The 23,049-nt window shown below is 36.1% G+C and overlaps 1 protein-coding gene across 7 annotated transcripts in view; it reads left to right on the top strand.

Moving 5' to 3' along the window:
* Nucleotides 1-23,049, top strand: part of JAK2 (Janus kinase 2) — a 98,980-nt gene that overhangs the window by 49,103 nt on the left and 26,828 nt on the right. For 6 of the 7 annotated variants that reach the window (XM_064502884.1, XM_064502885.1, XM_026097458.2 and 3 more), the window contains 7 exons: nucleotides 666-916; nucleotides 11,695-11,818; nucleotides 13,259-13,376; nucleotides 13,866-14,011; nucleotides 16,543-16,864; nucleotides 19,534-19,653; nucleotides 22,032-22,189. In XM_064502884.1, coding sequence (XP_064358954.1) covers nucleotides 697-916; nucleotides 11,695-11,818; nucleotides 13,259-13,376; nucleotides 13,866-14,011; nucleotides 16,543-16,864; nucleotides 19,534-19,653; nucleotides 22,032-22,189 — 1,208 coding nt within the window. In that variant the 5' untranslated portion in view covers nucleotides 666-696. Of the gene's footprint in view, nucleotides 1-665; nucleotides 917-11,694; nucleotides 11,819-13,041; nucleotides 13,209-13,258; nucleotides 13,377-13,865; nucleotides 14,012-16,542; nucleotides 16,865-19,533; nucleotides 19,654-22,031; nucleotides 22,190-23,049 lie in introns of those variants that run through there. The other variant, XM_026097462.2, reaches the window with a different exon arrangement.

Here is a 23,049-nt window from a genome sequence, read left to right on the forward strand (position 1 = left end):
TTAAACTTATCAAACATATCAATGCTTCTATATAAAGTTGTTCATGTCTTTTTGGTTATATTTATGAGAGAGGATTTTTAGTCTGAGTTACTAAGAAATAGACTTACATGATTAGCCTGAGAAGAGGAGATCTTGTTTTGAATCTACCACAGGTTGGAAGACATGTCACGTCTACTTACTCATTTTGAGTCTTGCCTCAGCTGACACGTTTTATTTTGTGTCTGCCTAAGAATAAAACACAACTGAAAGGTGATATTCCTACCCTTTTTTCCCATTATCAGTGCTAATTTGTGATCTGGTTAGTTGTTTGTCTTGTATCTGTACATTATAATAAGTTGCGCAGGTATCATTAAGAGATTATTTTGGCCGTCAGGTTTAACTAGCATGTCAGGTGAGCACGCGCTGTATACAATTCAGTGAAAGACAATAAATACTCCAGTTGGACTACCTTTGTTTTTCTGTCAGTTACTTTTCAGAGTTGGGACTATATAGTAAGTCAAAATGAAACTCACTTTTACTAAACCTTCTAATTAGGCTGATTGCTAGTCCTCAGTCAGTAGGTGTTCATGTTTTCCATGCATCAGAACAGTACTATCATTAGATAAGAGTATTACATGCAAAACCCAATACAGTTAGTCAAGGACTACTCCTTATGTTTCTTTTAGGCAAATGCTCTGAACAGAACCAAAACCAACAATGGCCTGTCTTACAATGACAAACATGGAAGGCACAGCAACTTCTACTGTCCACCAAAATGGTGACATCCTTGGCAATGCCAGTGCACCCAAACAGACTGAACCGTTGCTTCAAGTGCGCCTTTATCATTCCCCTGGGAAGACAGGAGAAGATTATCTGCAATTTCCAGCTGGAGAATATGTTGCAGAAGAGATTTGTGCTGTTGCTTGTAAAGCCTGTGGTAAGTGTATACGTAATGGTTTTCCTAGTGAATTTAATGCAACAGTTTTTAATAACAGTAGCATTTTGATTGACAACCTAATCTCTCCAATCTTCTTCTTGTGTCAGAAGTTGTCAGAGAGCACCAGGCTGCAAAACTGTTCCTGTCAAAAGTATTGTGAGGCTGAGGTTATAGTCAGATGGCTGCCATCTTTTTCAAGTTATTTGAGGGTACACTGTCCTTTGTCTGGAAGCTTTCTTTTGCTGACCTGAGATGTAGTTTGGATGGTTAAATTACAGCTGAGGCTAGAAAACATTAGAATTATATTATGGTACAACTCTGCAAAACGTTGGTCCTGACAGTTGTGTAGCATCAACTTGTATAATTTCTTATTAGTGGTTGAATAACCTTGGATGGAAACTGCTGTATTAAGTATAATAGGACTGCTTGTGTGTGGTTATTTCTTTTCCTAATCATTCAGGAAGTAAAGTGAGTAAATACGACAGGGCAGGAAATTAAAAGAAGGTTTCCTGTTTACATCTAAGAATGCCATTGATTTGTTACATTTGCCCAGAAACAGCAATCTGTAGTAAAATAATTCAAAAATGCATTTTGTGCACATGTTTTTCTTTTATTGCAGAAGTATGCTGAATTCATCATTCAGGAATTTTGGAAGAAAATAAGTTAATCTCAATAAATTCTGGGTATTAAAGTGATTATCTTTTCATTCTAAGCATGTGTGCATGCACACACACTCTCTGGATCTCTGATTTTGGGCTGTCGGTGGTGCAGGGCTGGGCTTGTCTTTGGCTTCCCAAGTGCCTCAGTACAGGTGCAAATGAAGTTAAAAGAAGGGCTTGTAATTCCAGTTACTGCTTTTCTAGTAAGTCACAAATGTGAAGCTGCTGACTCTGTACTTAACATTTTGTTATGTTTAAGCATCTTACCCTTTTGTTTTTCGTCTTTTGTTTGCTATTTCATTACGAACTGTTGTTTAAATTGCATTTTAATGATTTAAATCTTTTGGGGGCTCTACCATTTTTTTCTGTGCTGTGGAATTTCTTGTAATGACTGAAGTTGTATACTCTGAGTCGGTAGTTTATATGCGTATGGGCTAGTTTCACAAAGATTCTTCTGGCTTAAGTGTTATTGTTCCTTGGAATTCTTTAGGCCTGGCAGAGTCTGACTAAAATGTGTAATCAGACATCTGATTGTAAAATTTTTCAGTTATTCTTCTAATGAATCTACTTTTCAGTTAATTAAAGCTCACCTTCCAGAGAAGCTCCCAATATAGTTTGAATTCATTAGGAATAATAAATTCCTTGAATATTTTGATTAGCTATTTCTGTGGTTATTGCTGGTCTGTCCTTTTTCTTCCTTGTTTCTAATGAGAGTTTGCCTTGCCTCAGGTTTCAGCCATTTGTTCAAGTTATATTTTTCTCTTCCTTTCCTCTCACCAGCTCTAGGGAGATATAAACTGTAATCAGGTTACTTTTAAGTCTTATTTTTGATAAAGTTTAAATCGATTGATTTCTTCAGCTCAACTGTCTTAATAGTTTTATTTGTTTTGGCTGTCTTCTGCACCATCTCCAGTTTTGCAGGAAAATATGGAGGCCAGGCTGTGTATGATATTCTTCTAACCTACATCACAAACTTAGAGAATCCTATTCCTGCTAATCCAGGAATCCAGTTAGTCCTCTTTCCTGTTACATCATCTGAAGATGTGCTTGTTGTGATATGATGTTTCTTGTTTTCTGCGATCTCACCAACCCTTCTCAAGGCTTCTGATTTTCTGGGGTACCAGCTCCTGTTTTGTATGTATAGCTGGTTTTTAGCTCCTTGACTATTTTAAAAATAATTTTGTATGGATAGTCCCTCATACTAAGCAGTTCTTATCTTTCTTTTGTTTCATCATTCTTCATCAAGATTTGTAAATTGTATCTGCAGTGATTTTGTATTTAATTCTGTATCTCCTGTGAAAATGTTTTATCCTGTTGAGCCTTTATCAATGTAGAATCAAAGCAGAGAAACTCTTTTAAAGATTGGTTTCTGCCTGGTAGCTACTATGGCAACATTATACAACCTGTTCTCAAAGGGATTCATAACTTCATTTCCTTCTGAATTGGTGGACAAGGCTGAGATGGCTGGAAGCTTTTGTAAGAGTTGTTAGTGCTTAAATCACAAGGTACCACTTCTTTTGATTTTCTGTTTTTCTAGGAGGTTTTGTACTTTTTGTAAGGCAGAGCATGTAGCGCTGCAAAGCCAGTACACTCAAACAATGTTTATGTTGGCAAAATTCTTCTTGCACGAATTTGCTATGAATCAGAATATGTCATAAAGAAGAGAGCAGTTCTGATAGTAGGAATGTCCAAAATATAACAAATTTGGTAGTTTTGAATGAATTTCCTCTGTGATTTTAGCAGTTGTTGGTGTCTTGATAACAGTATTGGTTATATAGAAGTATGACTGTGTGTGTGTCATTTGTGGCAGGTAGGGTTGGATCTAGGCAAACTTCATCAGTCCTACAGACAATCTTGTTACATACCTTTTACATGTTTCAAACAATTGAAGTGTTTCCAGTCTGTGCTGACTTGGCTTATCAGTCTGTATAAATATTATTCTGCAGTTGCATGCCAGTTTGAGGCATGCAGAAGCTAAATCACTCCCCACTTTATGTAAAGCAACTTTCCGTTTTTATAAAGGAAATATACTATATACAAAATTTCTCAAAGGTTGTTCAGATTTTTATATGGGAAACTGAACATGAAATGGAAAATCAAATTTTCTAACTTGAAATACAATAATAAATGAAGTGTCTTGAAATTAAGTTTTATGTGAATATTCATTGTCAGGGACAGCTAGTGGTGCCATGTAACAAACTGCCATGTAACAATTTATAAGGATAACACTAGCAAAAAGAGAAATCTTTGATCTCAGCCTGAGAGAGAAAATAGTATTAGAGAAACTAACTGTAAAAATGAAATATGACAGATGAGGAACTGTTCTAGAGGTTATAGAATCATTATAATAGGTCTTTGAAGTTTAGCATCTGAGATTTGTTTCCAAATCATAACCTTAAACCCTTTCTGTTTCTCCTCTCCCTCAAAGTAATCTTATATGAAATTACTACTTTAAATTGGTTTTAGTGAGCCTAAGTTCATTTTATAAAAATGTCTAGCAGTTAAGGCCATTTGACTGCAGGCAATGGTAGGTGGTTTGGGAGAGCTGCTGGAGATGCTGAGAAACAGGGATAAAGTAGGCTTGGTGTAATATTTTACAGAGGAATTGTTTATAGAACAACTGTAAACTATTTGCTTATAGTTTCAGTTTAACTCAAAATGAAGATTTTTAAAAAATCTAGAAAGCTGTTTTTAAAAATTGGTAGGTAGAATAAAAAACCATGAACTGAATTTTGTTGCAGAATAGGTTGATCAGATATGTCAGGTCTTTGAATTTGAATTTTGAATGTATGTACTTTTGTACAGAAGGTAAGTATGTTTTGTACACTGTGGTGGTGCAATTATTCTATACCAGTAATTTGCAATAAAATATCCTCGTAAATGGATTTAATGGTTTAATCAACAGATCAGACAGTTAAAAAAAAAAAAATCAGTGGAATCTTGTGGAGTCAGTTAAAGTCATTTATAATGTAACTTACCCAAATAATATGTTATACGCAAAACTGATTTTACAAGGGAAAGTAATTTTCTTTTAATTTCTAAGCTAAGTGTGTTGATTTATTCCTTCAGCTGAATTATATGAGTGAAAAATTAATGTATTGCATATATGTTTATGATCTAGATTAGGTGAATACTGAGTTAAAGTTAACTTAAGTTGTAAATCCCTGTTAAATACTTCAGTAGCTACAATTTTAATCAAAGCATTGTTTTGGTCTTAGCCAAATGCATTTGTGCCATGTTTCTTGAAAATCTTAATAATAAATTAATAGCAAAGCATGCAGAGCTAGTGACTTTGTAATTACAGTGCTTCAGTAGTGCACTGAAAAATGTTTTACCAAACTCAGGCAAATATTGTAGTTGTCATGGATAGCTTCTTGCATATCTCCTGTGGCTTTTCCTCCATGTATATGAACCCTCAACTTCAGCAGGATATGTCTGATTTTATTTGTTTATCTACTTTTTGAAACCTCTGTGTTCTGATTATTTTTTACCTTCTTTTATGACTGGTTAACCCTGATGCCTTAGCTTTTTAAGGGAGCTATAACCCCAGGAGAGAAGTACTTTGGTCATGATTGGGTTGCTGGGTTACATATAATTAGCACTTACCAAAAGACCTAAAAGTTGTTGGGTTTTGTGATTTTTATGTTGATACCTTCAGGCTACACCAGGAATCTTTTAATTCTCACCCATCTGATTTGCAAGTAAATTGGAAGGTCTGTGGTACTTTCCTTGGAATATTCTGTTGCCTCCTAAGAAGCTATAAGATGGTAGGGAATTTTTGATTGTACTAGAGCGTCTGTGTTTCAAAACACAGTGTGACTAAATGCTGGCAGTGTCTGCAATCAGTTCAAGATTTTCATGCGTGCTGCTGCTGTGTTGTATAATGTGATGCTTGTGATGACTTGTAGTACAACTCTCCTTAGGTAACAGTATTTTCTTTTCTTGCATGGTTCAAAGGAGATTCCTTGTTAGTAGCTGGAGAATTTTAACCAGGTTTATCCATAACAGATTAAATTCCCTGAACTGACATGGCTGTAGAGGCAAACAAGGAAGATGAGAGTGTGTTTTCACATAGCTCAGGGTTATCACTAATGCTGTCTGCCTATTCAGAAAGCCCTTCCTGACACATTCTTTTCAAATATGGTGAGAAATAGATTAGTCAGAACCCTGGTAGGTGACTCTTCTGTTTTGTCAAGAAAGGAGACATGTGCTTTGATTAACTGTTCAGAAAACATGTTGTTGACAAGGTAGTGACATTGAATGTGGTGTCAGTTTTGTAAGCCTCCAATTTACATGAAAGATGAGGGTGAGATAGTATTTTAATGTCAGAAAAGCTGAGCAATTTTCCATCTGGTATGTGTAAGACTTCCTAAGTTTAAGGTAGTCTACCTGACAGGAGTGTGTGAGAACAAACTGTTTCTATTCTATTTTTAAAATAGAAGATGGTATGGTTATTTAATGATTAACCACATGCAACTAATTGTTTCAATCTGTACAGCATGATTGTTGTATAATTATATATTAAAATGCTTGAATTGACACTTTCGTAAGACAGTATATTTCCACTGTTGTTTAAGCATGATTTCCACATTTTTTTGGTGTCTTTTTTTTATAACATACAATATGGGTGAAAGGATACCTTATTCCAACAAAAGATGTGAATTACTAAACTGTATTTCACTATCTCTTTAGCTGCTTCAGTATAAATGAGTGAGCATGACTTCTGCGTGTATGTGGAGATCTAGAGGGTAATGAAGGAAGGAACTGCTCTGCATTTCATCGCTTTTTCTTAGGCTTGAGGTAGAAGTTTGTGGAAAAAACTTCTGTGTTACTGCCTTTCGTGATGTTAGTTGACAATCTGGGTATAGATTGATGAAGCACTTTTATCTATCTAGCCTTATCTGCTAAATAAAATACTTGCCAAGAGACCATCGTGCTTCTGTCTTTGCCACAGTCTGGAAAATCCTTCTAATACCCCTTGCTGGAGAGACAAAGTGGAGAATAATTCCCCTTTATAACGTCTTTCTGAGCCACTGTCTCCTCCCTCTCCTAATTATTCATTGCTTGATTTTATAGTGCGTTTCATGCTGTGTAGAAATCCAGAGGAGGCTTTTTAGTTCCTGTTGTGAAAATCTTCTCTGATTTTTACTTGCATTGAAAATGTGTTTCTAAGAAATTATTTACATTGTTGTTGACAAGTCTAGACTTCTTCAGAAGACTTTGGTTTTTGTCTTTTGGTTTTCATTATTTTCTGGAGAAGGCACTTATAACACTTCAGTTATCAGCCACTTGAAAAGTTCCTGCAATTAGTAGTGGTGGTAGGAATTACATGATAAGAGAAATTTCTGACCTCTCTGCTTTCATCAAGATTTATGAACAATTTTCCAATGTCTGCTGAGAGTATTTGCTTTATTTCTATAATTGTTTAGCTTCAAGTGTGGCAATAGTCTGGCAAAGATGCACACTTTTTTAAAAAGTAAGAAATATAACTCCTTTTCTTGAAAAATATATGGTGTTTTACATCATTGAGTGAAAGCTACCATTATAAATGCTAAAATATGACACAAATGAGTGCACAGTTTACATTCCACCCGAAGGAAGAGAGCAAAGAGGTTTTCTTTTCTTTCTTTCTTTTTTTTTTAATATGTCATCATTTCTGCTTTGTGAGGGGAACTCCAAATTCCTTTTCTTTTCTTGGCAAAAAAGAATAGCAATGACATGGTCTGGATTTTTTTTTTTTTTTTTTTTTTTTTTTTTGGTCCGTTAGGTATTTGGTAAAACGCAGCAGTTTAATGTTTCAATTCAGGATTTCAAATAATTCAAGAATATGACCAGGAAGTTTTTCCTTGTTCAGTATGTTTTATGTGGGAAATTTTTTAATAAGTTAGAGAAATGTTTTAGTGAGATTAGGTAAATACCCAGCATTGCCTTGATTGGTGTTTAGCAACTGTTTAGAATTATACTGTATTTATTCTGAAAATGTTTGGAGTAAAGACACTGCACATCCTTAGAACTTCAGAATCAGTTATTGTTGCTTTACGGACAACCAATCCGTAGCGTAATATAATTGATCCTACCTCACACATCAAATGATAACTACATTTAGTTGCATAGAATAGCTTTATTCTGAAGTCTGTAAAATGTAGTAACAGTCTGATATTTCTCAAATTTGTAATGGATGAAGTATTTCTTATTGCACCATGAAGTTGCAACACTCATGTACAGCCAGTCCTTCAGTGACTAATCTGTACAGCTTTATTATTATGGGGGTTTTGTTTAGTTTTGGTTTCTCTTTGCTTACTTTACATGATTCTGTCCATTTCTGTAGTTTCCTGTAAGTGGCTTTTTTTTCCTTTGAAGATCATGTGTTAGGACCTGTAGTTCTTGGATATTTTGCTAAGCTCTAGTTCAAACAAACATCAGATGATCTGCCTGTAGATTTCAACAGCTTAACCTGAAAGCCACACAACAGACCTCTTGTTTTCAGCCCTCTTACCAGCTACATACAGAGACAAACACCATTTTGTAAAAAATTTAAATTAGCTGTTATTTAAGAATGAATTACTTTTGCTCCACAAGTTTGTGTAGTTTCATATACAGAATTGATTAATTTTTTTCCAATTGACTAATTCAAAATGCATGCAATTTAGCTGTGATGAAAGAAATCTGGGCCTGCCTTCCTCAACAGTTCTCTATATCTAGACATTGTTCAGAACAGGAAGAGATACATAAGGGATTTTTTTTTCTGGTTTCTTTTTGTGGGTGAATTTCTATGGTTTCATTCTAGCTGTTGGGGACAAGGTTGTGAGTGGTTTGCTTTTTCCCCAGATGACTTTTCTCTCTGTCATAATTTGAAGTTGCTTTTGTTGGCTTTATCTGTTAGTTTTTACATAATTATTTTGCCTTCCTTCCTGAAAGTATCTTGCCTGCTTCAGTATAAACACAGTTTTGTCTCATTATAACCTACCCCAAGGGTCACATTTTATCACATGTTTGATGTCTAGACTTGTATCTCCTTCCTTCTTCAAGTATAAGAATATAAGTTTTAATATAGTTTGTCAATGGTTGCAGTTCCTCCTTTCATACTGTTAAGTCTTATGCATTTAATCCGTTTTCCAAATCACAGCATTTGCATCTCATGGATACACAACAGTGTAGCATGCTGCAGTGAGTTGGCATCTGTCCTCTGTTAGACTGTACCTGCAGCCAGGAAATCCAAAGCCAAATTAAAACTGTGCTGCTGCAGAAGAGTTGATGCTCTTCCTTCCTCACAGTCCTTGGGTCGTGCAGCAGCTCTGCTCTTCTCTCATGACTGTTTGTGTCCATGTCTTGAGGGTGAGCCTACGTGTGTCAGTCACAGAGTGTTGACCCATTGACATGTACTGCTAGTGCTGATTGTGGAGTCACCACTGTTGGAAATCATTAAGAAAAAGCTGGATAAACACTTGCTAGGTGGGATAAAGTTGATTCTGCCCTAGAATAGGAGATAGTCTGGCTGCTTCTCTGATTCTGTAAAGCTCCTTCAAAATACAGAATTTGTTAGCCAGTTTTATCTGCTCCTCAGTTTTCTCAAATAAATTCAATAGTTGATTTTGTTAGAAGGTGTTTCAGCAATCCAGAAGACTGAAATCATGGTCTTGGAGGGAGAAAAGAAAATTGAAAAAGTAACAGAATACCTTTTTTTTTTCCGGGTGTGTGTTCCATTTTTGTTTTGTTTCTATATAACATACAGTTGCTGTTAACTTTCATGTCAGTGACAAATTGCAGTGTATGCAGGCTTTGTATATGCTGTATTTCTTTCTATATTCCTTGACTTCATTTCAGTATACTGATGTGCTTTACGTTTTTAAAGTCTTAAAGTCGCATCCTGTGGACTGTGGGCCTTACAACACCACTTCTTAACTTCTTTTCGAAATTATTCTGCAAGTCATTTGTTTAAAACCGTCCCTGTATACATATATCTCATCTTCTTGAGAGGATACAGTGGAAACAGCAGGTTTTCATATGGCTCACCTGTCTCTACTTTATAGAGAGGAAAATGGGTAAAATGAAGAAGGAAGTCAGAATAGCATCATAATGTGCCATGTGAGGTGTAAAAACCAGTTTTGAACCTGAACTGTTCTTCAAAAAGTCTGGACAGAAATAAAAGAATTAAAACAAAGGCGAAATGCTAAACTTAGTTAAGAAATCAAGGTGAATATTTGTGTTATACATATATGAGAGTTTTAGACGATTTTAGCAAAGAAGGGTTTATTACTTTCTTAAGTTTCCTTGTTCCTCTTAGCATTCCCAGTTTCTGCAGGCTTTGGGTTTGAACGTAGCTTCTGTGTTCTTTTTCATGGCCCTAAGAGAGCACTGGAAGAAAGTATTTTCTTTGGAATGTATAATCTTCATTTACTTAAATTTCACCACCATTGTAGCATATATTTTCAAAGATAAATTTACTGTATATTGCCTTTACTATCTATTTCTTTTTAGTCAGGTTTTTAGCTGTATCAAGCTGTTCTTGCAACTTCCATAATAGATCATATTATTCATTTTCACTTAAGGAGAATGTAATTGTATGTTATCTATTGTTTTGCAGTGGTGTATGTTCTCTGCAGTCCAATGGTGTGATTGAAATTCATGTAATGATAACTGAATTCGCTTTAAAGTAACTTAACTGGGTCCTGGTTTCAACACAGCTATAGCGGTGTGGTCTTCAGCTTTTTGTGAAGTCCTGTGGATGCCTGAGCTCATGTGCTTTAACTGCTGTGTGCGCTCAAGTTGCAGTTAAGTCTTAGTCTGCAGGGCAGACTTACTCTAAACACTGATTGCTATATTGGTAGTTGTCCTTTTGTATCTGAATCAGAATGTTTTGTTCTAACTAAATATATTAATGCCTGAGCTCTGAACAGCATTACTTTGTATATTAAATATTCTCTTTAAGTTTCACTGAATGCATACTTTCTAAAATTATGGATGTGTTTAAACTTGCAGCCTCTGTTTTGTCAGTTTCCTTATTTCTCTGAGTTCTTAATGCTTTTTTTTGTTCTTTTTAATTTCTCTAACAGATTTTCGGACAGTATTTTCATGCTAGAACAGTTTCATATTCCTTTTTATGCTTTCTGTATCCTTAATTAACCAAGATGAACCTCTAGGAATTTATGTATTCTCTTAGAGTGTTCTCAGCTATTGCTATGAGTTTTTTAACAGCAGATAAACATTGTTTGACTTCAATATTTTTCATTCACTGCTTTTCCAGACCATTCAGTCAGTTGTATGTTACAAAGCTACATAAATAAGCCTGAGGTTTCGGGTTGCTTGCTCAGGTAGTTGTTTTGAATCATCTTGACCCACTTATCTTCTGTACTGATTAAACTTACTGTAACAGAGGGAAAGCAAACAAGGTGAGAAATGTTATTATCCTTTGAAGGGTTAGAACACGTTAGTTTCTTTGCTATTATATTCTCAATGAAGAAGCACTGAAGAGAGGAAATGTCCTTCCAAATACAGAGTTGATTTCCATAGTTTGTGATTGAGTAGGCCTGGTTGTTAGTTCTCGTTAAAACAGTCCTGAATTGTTTTGGAAAAATTATTTTCCAGTTTTGCGTAATTAACAGTACATGTTTATTTTGTCCTTAACTGAGCTAATGAAATGTAGATGGCAGGAGGTTGTCCTAGTCATGATGATTTTCTTTGCACTGCTTTGCTTTTAATTTTCCTTCAGTCTGAAAATGTAAGATCAAGGTCTGGGTCTATTTTTGGAAAAGGTAAGTAAAAAGGCAATGCACTGTTCTTTGCTATTATTTCTTAATTAAACTGAGAGGTTAAGGACCCATTGTATTAAACGCCATTCTGAGAAAATCTGGTAATCTAACCATGAAGTATGGGATAACAGGTGAATACAGTCTGCAGTAAAAGAACATAAAGGAAGAATGAGGAAAATAAATCGACAAAAATTGCCTGCGGTTTATAGGATGCTGGTTGCAATGGTGTTAACAGTGACATGACAGCACAGTGGATAATCGGAGAAAGTGCGTCAAATTGCTACTGCTAACTTGCAAAATTTTTTTTTTAAATACGGCTGATTCTGTGTAAAAATGGTTTCTTACAAATGCTTGTCTGTTCTTTGTTCAGGTGTCATGCCAGTGTATCATAACATGTTTGCACTCATGAGCCAAACAGAGAGAATTTGGTATCCCCCAAATCACATCTTCCATGTGGATGAAGCAACCAGATTCACCCTACTTTACCGGATCAGGTAACGTAACGCAAACATGACTCTTTTCTCACATTAATGCAAAAACTGTTTAAGAAAAAAAACCCAATAAGATTCTTAATTGAATGATAGTGTCTCAGAAAATTTACAGGCATATTGTTGGAAAGATCTGAATAAAAGATACAGATAAAATAATAAAATCGAGTAGGTTCGAATAATGTATTTTTGTCTGCTGTCTGCATTCCACAGATTGCTTGCCATTTCAGGTTGAGGAAGCCAACAATAAAAATAAAGTAGAAGTGAAAACAGTATTTTTTTTTCTTAATAATGATCCATTTGATCTCCTGTGTGCTTATCTGTTTAGAATTACTGGGAGTTCTGAAATGTAGAATCGTCTCATGTAGTCTGGAGGATGTCTGCAATAGAACCATTTGTGTCTAATCTGATTTTCGAAAGTGGAATTTTAAAGCTGTATTCACAGTTTTTCTTACTGAAAGGACTCTTACTTCTTTGAATTACATGATGTGGCCTGATTATTCCTTTGGTAATTAGTTGCAAATTGAGACACTGAAAAAGTTCCCTTAGTTTGTACATTTCGTTAGTTCAGTAACATAAATTTGTAGAAATTTCATAGAACGGCTAACATATTTGTTGGTAAAGACCTCTGGAGGTCATCTGGTCCACCCTTCTGTTCAAAATGGAATGTCACTAACACTAGGTCAGGGCTTTGTCTATTCAGTACTTGAAAGCTGTGAAGATTACAGTGTATCTCTGAGCAGGCTGTTCCAATGTTGCTTTACCCTGACATACCCCTGTTAATTTCTCCAGTGCTGTACATAACACTGTAAATTCACAATTCCTTTTTGAGTTTTACAAATGTATTTAGTAGTCTAAATATATATGGTTTGATCATTCCAAGAACTTTGGTAGATACAGTAGAAAAAAATTGAAGACCCTTTATGTTAGAAATCGTTGTATTTGACTGAGAGCCAGAGTAGAGAGGGCTGTCATCTTTGGCACCAGTGGTACCTGGTTCACTTAGGTGAAGCACAGTCTTGTCCCCTTCTGAGTTTTTCAGGGGATGAGATGTCCCATGAATCCTATTCAAAACTTCTGTTGTTGAGACTCTTGATCACAGGGTGTGATTATCTTTCTTTTCTCCCCTCTCCCTGCTTGAACCAGTCTGTGTAGCGCTGTCTCAAAGGAAACTGCAAGACAGTAAGACAAGATTCTCTCTATTCTGATCAATGAGAATTACTTTGCAGAGCTACTAGCTCTTGCTAGTCCAGCTGCTCATCCTGGTTAGCTGGCATACTTTAAGACGCTAAGAACTGGATCTAAAGCCTTCCGTTGGCTCAATGGGCTTCGCATTGGCCCTCTGCACCAGTTGGCACTAATTATGTGTCTGTGAAAGGGAAAATGTCTGGTATTGGTAAGTAAAAATATCTGTTTATTGATATTTGCCTAAATGTTTTCTGACAGGTTTTATTTTCCCCACTGGTATTGCAATGGCACAAGCAGAGCATATCGATATGGCATTCTTCGGGGTGCAGAAAGCCCTGTTCTTGATGATGTTGTCATGTCTTACCTATTTGCACAGGTATGACTCCCCCCCGCCCAATGCCAATTGGTAAAGGTTGTTGGTCTTTGCTCCCTTTCACTTCTCCTAGTACCTGTGTAGGCTCTTTTGACTGCTTGAAGCCCACTCTAAATACAGAAATGAAATTCATATTGTGCTCTTCAAAAGAGGAAACTCAAGTGACTGTTGTGGGCAGAGCAGTGACAGTATGTATCTCCTTCCTTGTGCCCCGGCACGTGGAAGTTTTTCAGTGCAACTTTTATTTAGGACTGATATAATGTGGGACATCATTTTCCCCATATTGACCTTGTTGGACTTTAACAATGGAATATTATGAGCAATGTTACTAAGCCTGATGGTAGCTGGTATCCAGTATATGTGGGTATCCAATATGTGCAACTATTTGGGGACAAAAGGGTTCAGTCAGAACAATTCCATTGTTTTTAAAATTTTACTGTTAAACAGCAATGCAAAAGTTGTATTTTGATTTCTCATATCCTACTTTTTCAGTGGCGAGATGATTTTTTGAATGGATGGATACAAATGCCTGTTACTCATGAAACACAAGAAGAATGCCTTGGAATGGCTGTTCTGGATATGATGAGAGTAGCCAAAGAAAAGGACCAAACCCCACTGGCTATTTACAATTCAGTCAGGTAACTCCATACTTCAAAACTGTATTACACTTACATGACAGTAAAACAGTATTTTTGCACAATAGCATCTGGGTGAAATTGTTCAACTATTGACAGTGGATTTTTTTTTCCCAGTATACTGATTCTGTGAATTTACTTGTAGTGTAAACTGCAAATTAATAGAAGGCCTGTATCATGACTGCCATTCTTTAGGTTTGTGAGTACATGGATTTTGTCTTAATGAGTGGTAAGATAGCTGCTTATGTGGAAAATGATGTAAGCAATAATTTGTATTGACAGAGACCTCTGGAAGTCATGAAATCCAATCCCATGTTCAGATTAAGGCCAATTTCAAAGTTAGATCAAGTTTCTCAGGGCCTTGTCCCTTCAAGTTTTGAAAATCTCCAAGGATAGAGATTTTTACCACATCTCTGGGCAGCTTTGTCCTGCATATAATGACTTGCATTGAGGAGGATTTTCTCCTTATCTAGTCAGAATCTCCCTTGTTGTGCTGTGTCAATTGCCTCTTGTCCTTTCATTGTGTGCATGTGAGAATAGCCTGATTCAGTCATCTTTATTGTCTTTGACTAACAGGTGGTTATAATTAGAAGCCCCTACTTCAGCCTTCTTTTCTCCAATCTGAACAAATCAAGCTCCCCTAGGCCTCTTGTCTAATATAATCTGCTCCAGGCCCTTAATGATCTTGGGTGGCTTTCCACTGAACTCACTCTAGTTCATTGATGTCTGTTTTTCTGCTGGGATGACCAGAACGGGATCGAGGAACTTCATGTGTGATTTCACAAGCAAGAAGAGGGTGATCAACTTAGTTACCTTTACCTGCTGTCTAGGCTCTTACTAATGCAGTCTCATATATGGTTAGCTTTCATCAGCTCAAGAGATGAACTGTGACTAATGTTCAGCTGGGACCTCCATGTCTTTTTTGCAAAGCTAATTCCTAGCCTTTTGGCCCCTCGCCTGTGCTGTTACATAGGGTTATGCCATCCCAGGTGCAGGACTTCGCATTTGCTTTGAACTTTTTTAGTTTCCTGTCAGACCATTTCTTCAGTGTGTTGAGATTGCAGTGAATCATAACCTTGTCCTCTAATGTACCAGTCACTCCCTCCAATTTGCTAGCATACATGAATTTGATAGAATTTGTGTTCCATCCCTTTGTCCAGATTGTTAATGAGAATGTTAAGCAGTGTCAGGCCCAGGATCAGCTTCTGAGGAAAACAACCAGCAGAGTTCATTGTGATGACTTACTACTGTCATAGCCCAGTTCTCCAGCCGGTTTTCCACCCAACTTGTAATTCACCCAATCCAGTCCATATCTTGACTGTTGTCCTACAAGATTTCTACATGACTATGTTGAAGGTCTTGCTAAAGTCAAGGGAAGCAACATCCAGTGCTCACCCCTTTTACAGGGATCCTGTCATTTTATCATGGAAGGCAGTCAAGTTATTCATGCATGAATATGGTGAATCCATGTTGGCTATGGTAAACTACTGTGGTAAATCCTAGTTGTCTTTGTGTTCTTCATGTGCTTGCGTATGGCTTCCAGGAAGATTTGCTCCATAATCTTCTTGAGGACTGAGTCTAGGTTGCCTGGCCTTAAGTTCCCCAAATTCTTCTTCTTTTTATTCCTGAAGATGAGTATCGTGTGGGAACGTTTCCTGATTGCCATGACCTTTCAAAGATGAAGCCTATCAGTTTCCCTAATGACATCTACCAGCTCCCTCAGCACTCTCAGATGCACCCCATCTGATCCCATGTACTTATGTATATTTGTACTATGAGTAGTATTTTGTTCCCATAGGCACAGGGATGTAGGTGGCCTGGAAGGAGACTTTTATAGTGAAGACTGAAGTGAAGAAGGCATTGTATACCTTGGTCTTCATCTTCCCATTCCATTTCGCAATCAGTTTCCACTCCAGCTAAGTTAATTCTGTCCCTGCTCGGTAATTAATCCTTCTCGTCTGTCTCTTAATGAAACCTTGCAGAAAGGGTTAAACAGGACAACAAACTGATCAGCGCTTTGCAGGTGTTGAACAACTCTTTTAGCCCCCATAGAATATAGATTGTGGTATAAGAAACTTAAATGAGAATCAGCTGCAAGGTTATATTCTATCACCTGTATTTTCAGCCAGAAAATCTGACTCGCTGTCCCTGTTGTCTCCCATCCCATTTACCTCTTTCCAGCTTCTATACCAAGCAAAGCAAATGCATACTGTTTAACTTGGAGTTTTCTTCTACTGTCTTCCCTCAAATTTCAGTAATGACTGGAACAGAAATGTCTGTATTTATGGAAAATGCATTTATGTAATATATGTTGAAACTGAATGAGGAAAAAGGAAAAATGGAAGAAGAGATCGGTGTGCATTTGAAGTAATAAAATACAGATTGAAAGAAGGATCTTTGTTACGCTTCGTTAAAAAAAGTTACATTTAATTGAGAAGCTCTTTACATGTTGACTTGTTTAGCATGGAAATAGTTATCTTTGGTAGATTTAATGGATAAAGTCAGAAGTTTTTTTGTTGATTATGTATTCACAGCTACAAAACATTTTTGCCTAAATGTGTTCGAGCAAAAATCCAAGACTACCACATTTTGACACGAAAGAGAATAAGGTACAGGTTCCGCAAATTTATACAACAGTTTGGCCAATGCAAAGCTACTGCCAGAAACTTGAAACTTAAGTATCTTATAAATCTGGAAACCCTTCAGTCTGCCTTCTATTCAGAGGTTTTTGAAGTGAAAGAGCCTGGTGGAGATCCTTCTGGAGAGGAGAGTTTTGCAACCATTGTAATAACTGGAAATGGTGGAATTCAGTGCTCAAGAGGAAAACTTAAAGACTGTGAGACACTGGCAGAACAGGTAATCTTTTTGAATGCAGCTGCCTTATTATTTTAATTTTGCAATTTTATCATGTAACAGTGATTTGCATATGTTAGAAGTTCTGGTTGTTAAAATTGACTTCACAGTGTTAATAAAATTTTTGTATGGCTGAGGCTTACAGAAATTTGTCTTGACTTAAACAGTTTAGCATTTTAAAATTAATTTTATCAATGTATTACATAAAAGACAATGCTTGAACAATAAGTAGTTTAACAAATGAAAAAATCAGTGCTGGACCATTGCTACTGTAAAAATTGATGTGGAAAAGTAACAGCCTTGGCTCCAGGAACTGGCAAAAGGCATACTGTCCTCAAATTCTCTTCGAGATCAGGGTTTTGAGGAGAAAAACAGGATAAAATTACCTATACATCCTTCCTGCTGCAGTTAGACTACTACCGATATCTTAGCTAACAAATCTAAAATGATGCTTCTATGAGTGCAGGGTCCATATACAGTTTGTTCAGGAATTAGAAGCTAAATGATTCAATAACTTGTCGTAATCACGTGCAGTTACATCTTTATTTATCAGTTTTGTTTCCTTCTGTGTATGATATACCAGCAAAACTATTCATTAGTTAGATTTACCAGATTTGATACTTATTCATGAGATGACACTTGAGTGTTGGAATTTTCCAAAGATGAAATGAAAGGAAAACACAGTTCAGTTTTACTAAATAATGGCATCTGTTACTTCTCTAGTTTTTATGCAAAATATAAAGCAGTCAAGACCAAACTATGAAATAGGTTATATTTTTACGAAGCGCTATAATAATTTGTAAAAATATCTTTTTTTTCTTATATAAAAAAAACTGATTGCGTACCCTTTTTTTTGGGGGGGGGGAATACTTTTAGATTGATACTAGGTTCAGTCACCTGACTCTTTGTTATGTGTTAGCCCTCTTCTAAGTTGCCTGTAAGTGCCAATTGCACTTGCAGGAGCTAATACAAATTTCAAGATTTTGCAGTTGATTTCAGTCATCTGGTATCTTTAAACCACATTTTTATGAAACAATTTATAATGTTATGTATACAAAATGTATACATGTTATTCTGTTTGTGCATAACAAACAAGCCTTTAATAAGAATACTATCTAAATTGATCTTTTTCAAATAGAGATTTCAAAATTACTTGTCATGGTTAATAAGTGTTATCCTCCCCATTTATTGACAAGAGATGTGATGAAGGCTACATATGTTTGCACTAGTACAGAAACTATGTACAAATGATTGGTTATGAAAACTTAGCAATGGAATAAACCTGGCTGTAAGTGTGATCATAACTCCTATTTCAGCAAACTGTACTGATAAACTTTATTGAGATATTGGATTGGAACAAGATTTTATTTTCTGAAGGTGGGAATGGCATATTTGGGGTAGATTTGGAGGATAAAATTGTTTTCACAGTTCACATTTCCAGCAGCTCGGTATTAATAGCTTCAGGGACTTCAGTGCATTTGTGCTAGTTTATGCTAGCTGATAATCTAGACTTTAAGACTCAGTACATGCTCAGCATATGATTGCAGAAAGGTTGCAGTCATGTAAAGGGATATTCTTGCTTAAATAAACTATTCACTTTGGAAGAATTATTTTAGGTAGATAACTCTATCTTTGTATAAAGTTGATACTTGGCATTCTCCTGAAAAGGAGCCCTTGATCTATGTAACAGAATTTGATTTTGGTTTTGCTGTGAAAGACTGAAGGAAATGGCATGGAATACCATGTTAGAAAAACTCTCTGAATTTGTCATCAAAGGACAGTGTGTCTGTGATTTCCCGTGTGATTAGGATAGATTCTTCCAGTTATCTAGTCAGTGATGATCATGGCTGGGAGGAGAACCCTCTGTTAGACCCTTTCTTTATTCCTGCTACATGCGTTTTTCTGGAACCAGATTTGACTGCTTGTGTCCCTCTGAATGGAGCCATGAAACTTCATGTTGTTAACAGGCTCTCTAAACCTCTGTGATCAGTGTGTTGATAATTTCCCAAAGAAAAGTGCCTCTGAAAAGATTATTCTAAATGTGTCATTCTTTATTCTCACAAAATACCACTGTACAGATCAAAGAAATGCCTAAATGAAAAACCCTTATATGGATATTTCCTTTCACAATTTCTGGATCTTTGTGCATTTTTTTTTTTTTGATACTCCTAGTGAAGTTCCTGTAAACACAAAATCCCTTTCTTTCTTTTAATGACATATTAAAGATTTTAGTTTCCTCTTTGTTGCTAGGCTCAGGTTTTGGAAATGCAAATTTTCTTGCATTAAAACTGGTAACTTCACAATCAACAACACTACTTCTTCAGGAATTGTTCGTATTTTGGGGATTATACTTTCAATTTGACATGTCTCCTTTTAAGCAATATATTTTGACTTAACCCCTAGTGGTCTGATAGAAGACTGTCAAAGTAAGTGAGCTGAGGTGCAAATGAGAGCTGTTAAATAATACAAAGAATTCTGCTTGGATACACATGTATTTTTACATAAAGATCAGCATCAGTTCTGGGGTTAGTTTCTTCTCTTTTGAATTCCTTTCTGAACTGTTAACATGATAGAAATACTAATTTAGAGTTGTAGGAATTCTAATGTTGCAAGTAATTTCCTAGCTGCAATTTACGTTATATTGCTGATGTTATAACCAATATTCATTGTAGGATTTACAAACATACTGTGATTTTCCTGATATCATTGATGTCAGCATCAAACAAGCAAGCCAGGAAGGTTCCAGTGAAAGAAGAATTGTCACCATTCACAAGCAAGACAGCAAGAATCTGGTCTGTTGACTTTGCTTGCCATTTGTTTAAAAAAAAATTTACTTTGAGCAGATTGTGATTGCTATGGTATTTATGGTATTGTATTACTATATGTTAATTAAGCATGAGGTGAAACTGCATTTTAGCAGCATAAGCAGTGTATGAGAACAGAGAAGATCCTGTGCATTCGAAGTTCTCTGTGTTGACCGAAACAGAAATAGACATTTACAGAGGCGAATTTCTGATATGCAGATTGGTGCCTTCCTTTGTTGGACTCTTATACCTGATTACTTGATTTTAGGTATCTAGCATATTGTTTGTATGATGACATAAGCTAACTGCTAGTGACCAACACTGAAAACAGGCTTCAAAATGCTCTGAAGGAGTGATGACACACAGAAATGGAATATAGGGACAAAATAAATATCATAGCTTTTGCTATTTAAAACACTTTAAAGAAGAGCTTTGAAAAGTGTTTTATACATGCATATTAAAAAAAAAAAACAAACACAGCCGTTTCAGTCTGAACTCTAGTATTGCAGGTGAATCAGTCTTTGCAGATAAAACTGCTGCATAGTTGTTTCTTCCTTTATCTCTGAGTGATTTGTGTGGCTTCAGGATTCCCCATCCCAGGCATTTGTGCAACTGGAGAGCTTCTGCCTATGTAAGGAAAAAGTTTTAGGAGTGCAGTTCAAGCACTTCTTGCTTTCTGTAAGAAAAAGAGATCCAAAAACATTTCAATGAGAATTAATTAATTTTCCTAACTTTTGAATGCTACTTTTGGGGGGAAAATAAAGTCATATAGTTTACTTTGATTTATAATATAATTGGACTCTCGTTCATTTCCTGCATTAATGGTGCAGAATTGTTGAGAATTTGAAATTGTTTTCAAAATATCTTACTAAACATAAGAGTAGCTGGGATATCTGTGATGTGTATGTATGATGTTCAGAATGTAAAATTATTTCAGATAGATGGAGGAGGCTTCCTTAACCTTGAGCCTTTAAAATTCTCTTTAGAAGTTCACAGTAGCAGTAGAGTCGGGTACTTCAGCACATATACTTCTGAGGACAAAACTGACTTTCTAGAGCTTGTCTAAACCCAGTGCTGTTATAGAGTAAGCCAAAGTAGAAAATTGTAGCACTGTAGCACTTCCATGCTTTGAAGTGCAGTGGTCCATGCTTTTCATGTGCACACTTTACATGCTACAGTTAGTTATTTGTGGTCTAGTTTAACCTTTCATACAAATAGTAGAATCCCTTATAAAAATAAACTTGATACAGTGGCTTAGGGATACATGGATTGTTTAAAATGCTGAAGTTCCAGATCTGTCATTTGTGTGGGTGTCCTGATTATGTTGAAACAGCTAGAAATATAATTACCAGGTCCTCTTTTAATAAGGAATGTGAAGACTCCATACAAGTTCTTGTCTCTTGATCAAGAGCACTTGCTTTTTTTTATTTGTTGGCTAGTAAAAAAAAGTTGCCTTGGAATCATGTTCAGCCACTAAGTTTGTCCCCAGAGTCCTGGGTGAGTTTTTACAGCACATACTGAAGCCTGTTCTGTTTGGCTACACTACTGAATGAAATCTAGTTTGATTTTGTAGATGATGTGGTACCACTTCTCAGTTAAAGTAAAAGCAGTCTTTAATGCTCTTACACAACTATCAAAAGATATAAAAACAGAAAAAAACCCCATAGATAGCTAACAGAAAATCATCAGTTTTTACATAGTTGATAGTAAAAAATATGATGTTACAGACGGATTTGATCTTGCCATGCTCTTGCCCGTTCAAAGCATTCTGCACAGACCTTTTGCACACCCTGCTTTCCTTTGACTGCATCATTCACTGCCCAGCTTCCCTCCATTACACCTCTCTTCTTGTTCAGTAGGCAAATGTCTCTCTGTGATCCAGCTCAGGATGCCAGTTTTTGCTGGCTACTCCTTAATTTTTCAGTCAAGTACCTTTCTAGAGATTTTTCTTTGCTAGTTGAGGAGAGTCCCATAAATCTTTGATAAGCAGAGTCTTTCCTTTAGAAAAGAAATTTTGGCTGTGATGCCAGTGCAAGAGCTGCTTGCCATGCTGAATAGCATCAGCTCAGTTTTTCCTTTTCAACTGTTCCCTTTTGTTTGCATCCCTCTTCTGTTTCATATATTTAGTCTGCTTTCTATGGCATGTTTGTTTGTTTTGCTTCATTTTGAACACTGAATGTTGCTACCAACTTTTGTGCACCTGAGAGTTAGAACTATACAGATAGTAATAAAAAACAATCTGGGTATAGTTAATGTATACATATATTTATATGTTTTATACTATTACCATATCCAAGAATTTTGTGTTGCCTATTACAAATTGTATAATCTCGCTCTCTTTTTGTTCTCCACCTGCAATTCAACAGGAAGCTGAATTTCAGTCATTAAGAGAAGCTCTCTCCTTTGTATCGTTAATTGATGGATATTACAGATTAACTGCAGATGCCCACCATTATCTCTGTAAAGAAGTAGCACCACCATCAGTGCTTGAAAATATCCAAAGCAACTGCCACGGGCCAATTTTGTAAGCTATTTTCTAGTAACATAACAAGTTGCTTTCGCTTTTGAAAGATGATCTTTAGCCAACTGTGAGCCATGCTGAAAATCTTGAGAAGTGTATTTGTTACATATATGTATTACAAGATGCTTCAAATTTTTTCCCTTATCTTTTTTCTTGCAGAGTACAGTGTCTTCATGATGTATTATCAAAAATAAAATGAAAAATTCTGATTTTAATTTTCTTCCTTTAGAATTCCTTTTTTCTCCGACTGAGACAGGCAGTAAAGACATGATGCTGAATTTACAAAATTATAGTTATTACCGTAGCAACAATGTATTACGAAATAAACAAAGAATCTCATGTTTTCACTGCAGCCTCCAGCAGAAATAGCATCTGAGTTCCAAAGGGTGAAAGGCAAATTTGGGTAGCACTATCTTCAATATTTGAGCAAGGAATACAGGAAACTGCTGACCACATAAATTGGAGGTTCTGTTTGTTTTTAATGTTGTCTCCTTGTTCATTTTCTCCATTTTTTTAGAGAGAGAATTTGGTACCTGTATTGATTTTTAACAGTTGATAAAGTATTGTTTATTGTTTGCAGAAGAACAAATGCTGAGTTTAGCAATGCTTTAATAAGGCAGAATAAAATGGCTATTTTCTTCAGCCTATAGAAAGCTTGGAGGTTTTCCTGATACGTGCAAGAGAGTCATGCTATGTTGCATAAAACTAGCACTGCCCTACTCAGTAGATCTTTCTGGAAATTTCCAAGCGACCGAAAGAGGATAGGTGCTGCAATCCTCAGAAGAGATGGAGGAGGAGAAGGATGGAGACCAATACAAATTTAATTACATTTCTTGCATCTGCAGACCTAGACTAATGCCATA

Source organism: Dromaius novaehollandiae, chromosome Z, assembly GCF_036370855.1.
Source record: "Dromaius novaehollandiae isolate bDroNov1 chromosome Z, bDroNov1.hap1, whole genome shotgun sequence".
Classification (NCBI taxonomy): domain Eukaryota; kingdom Metazoa; phylum Chordata; class Aves; order Casuariiformes; family Dromaiidae; genus Dromaius; species Dromaius novaehollandiae.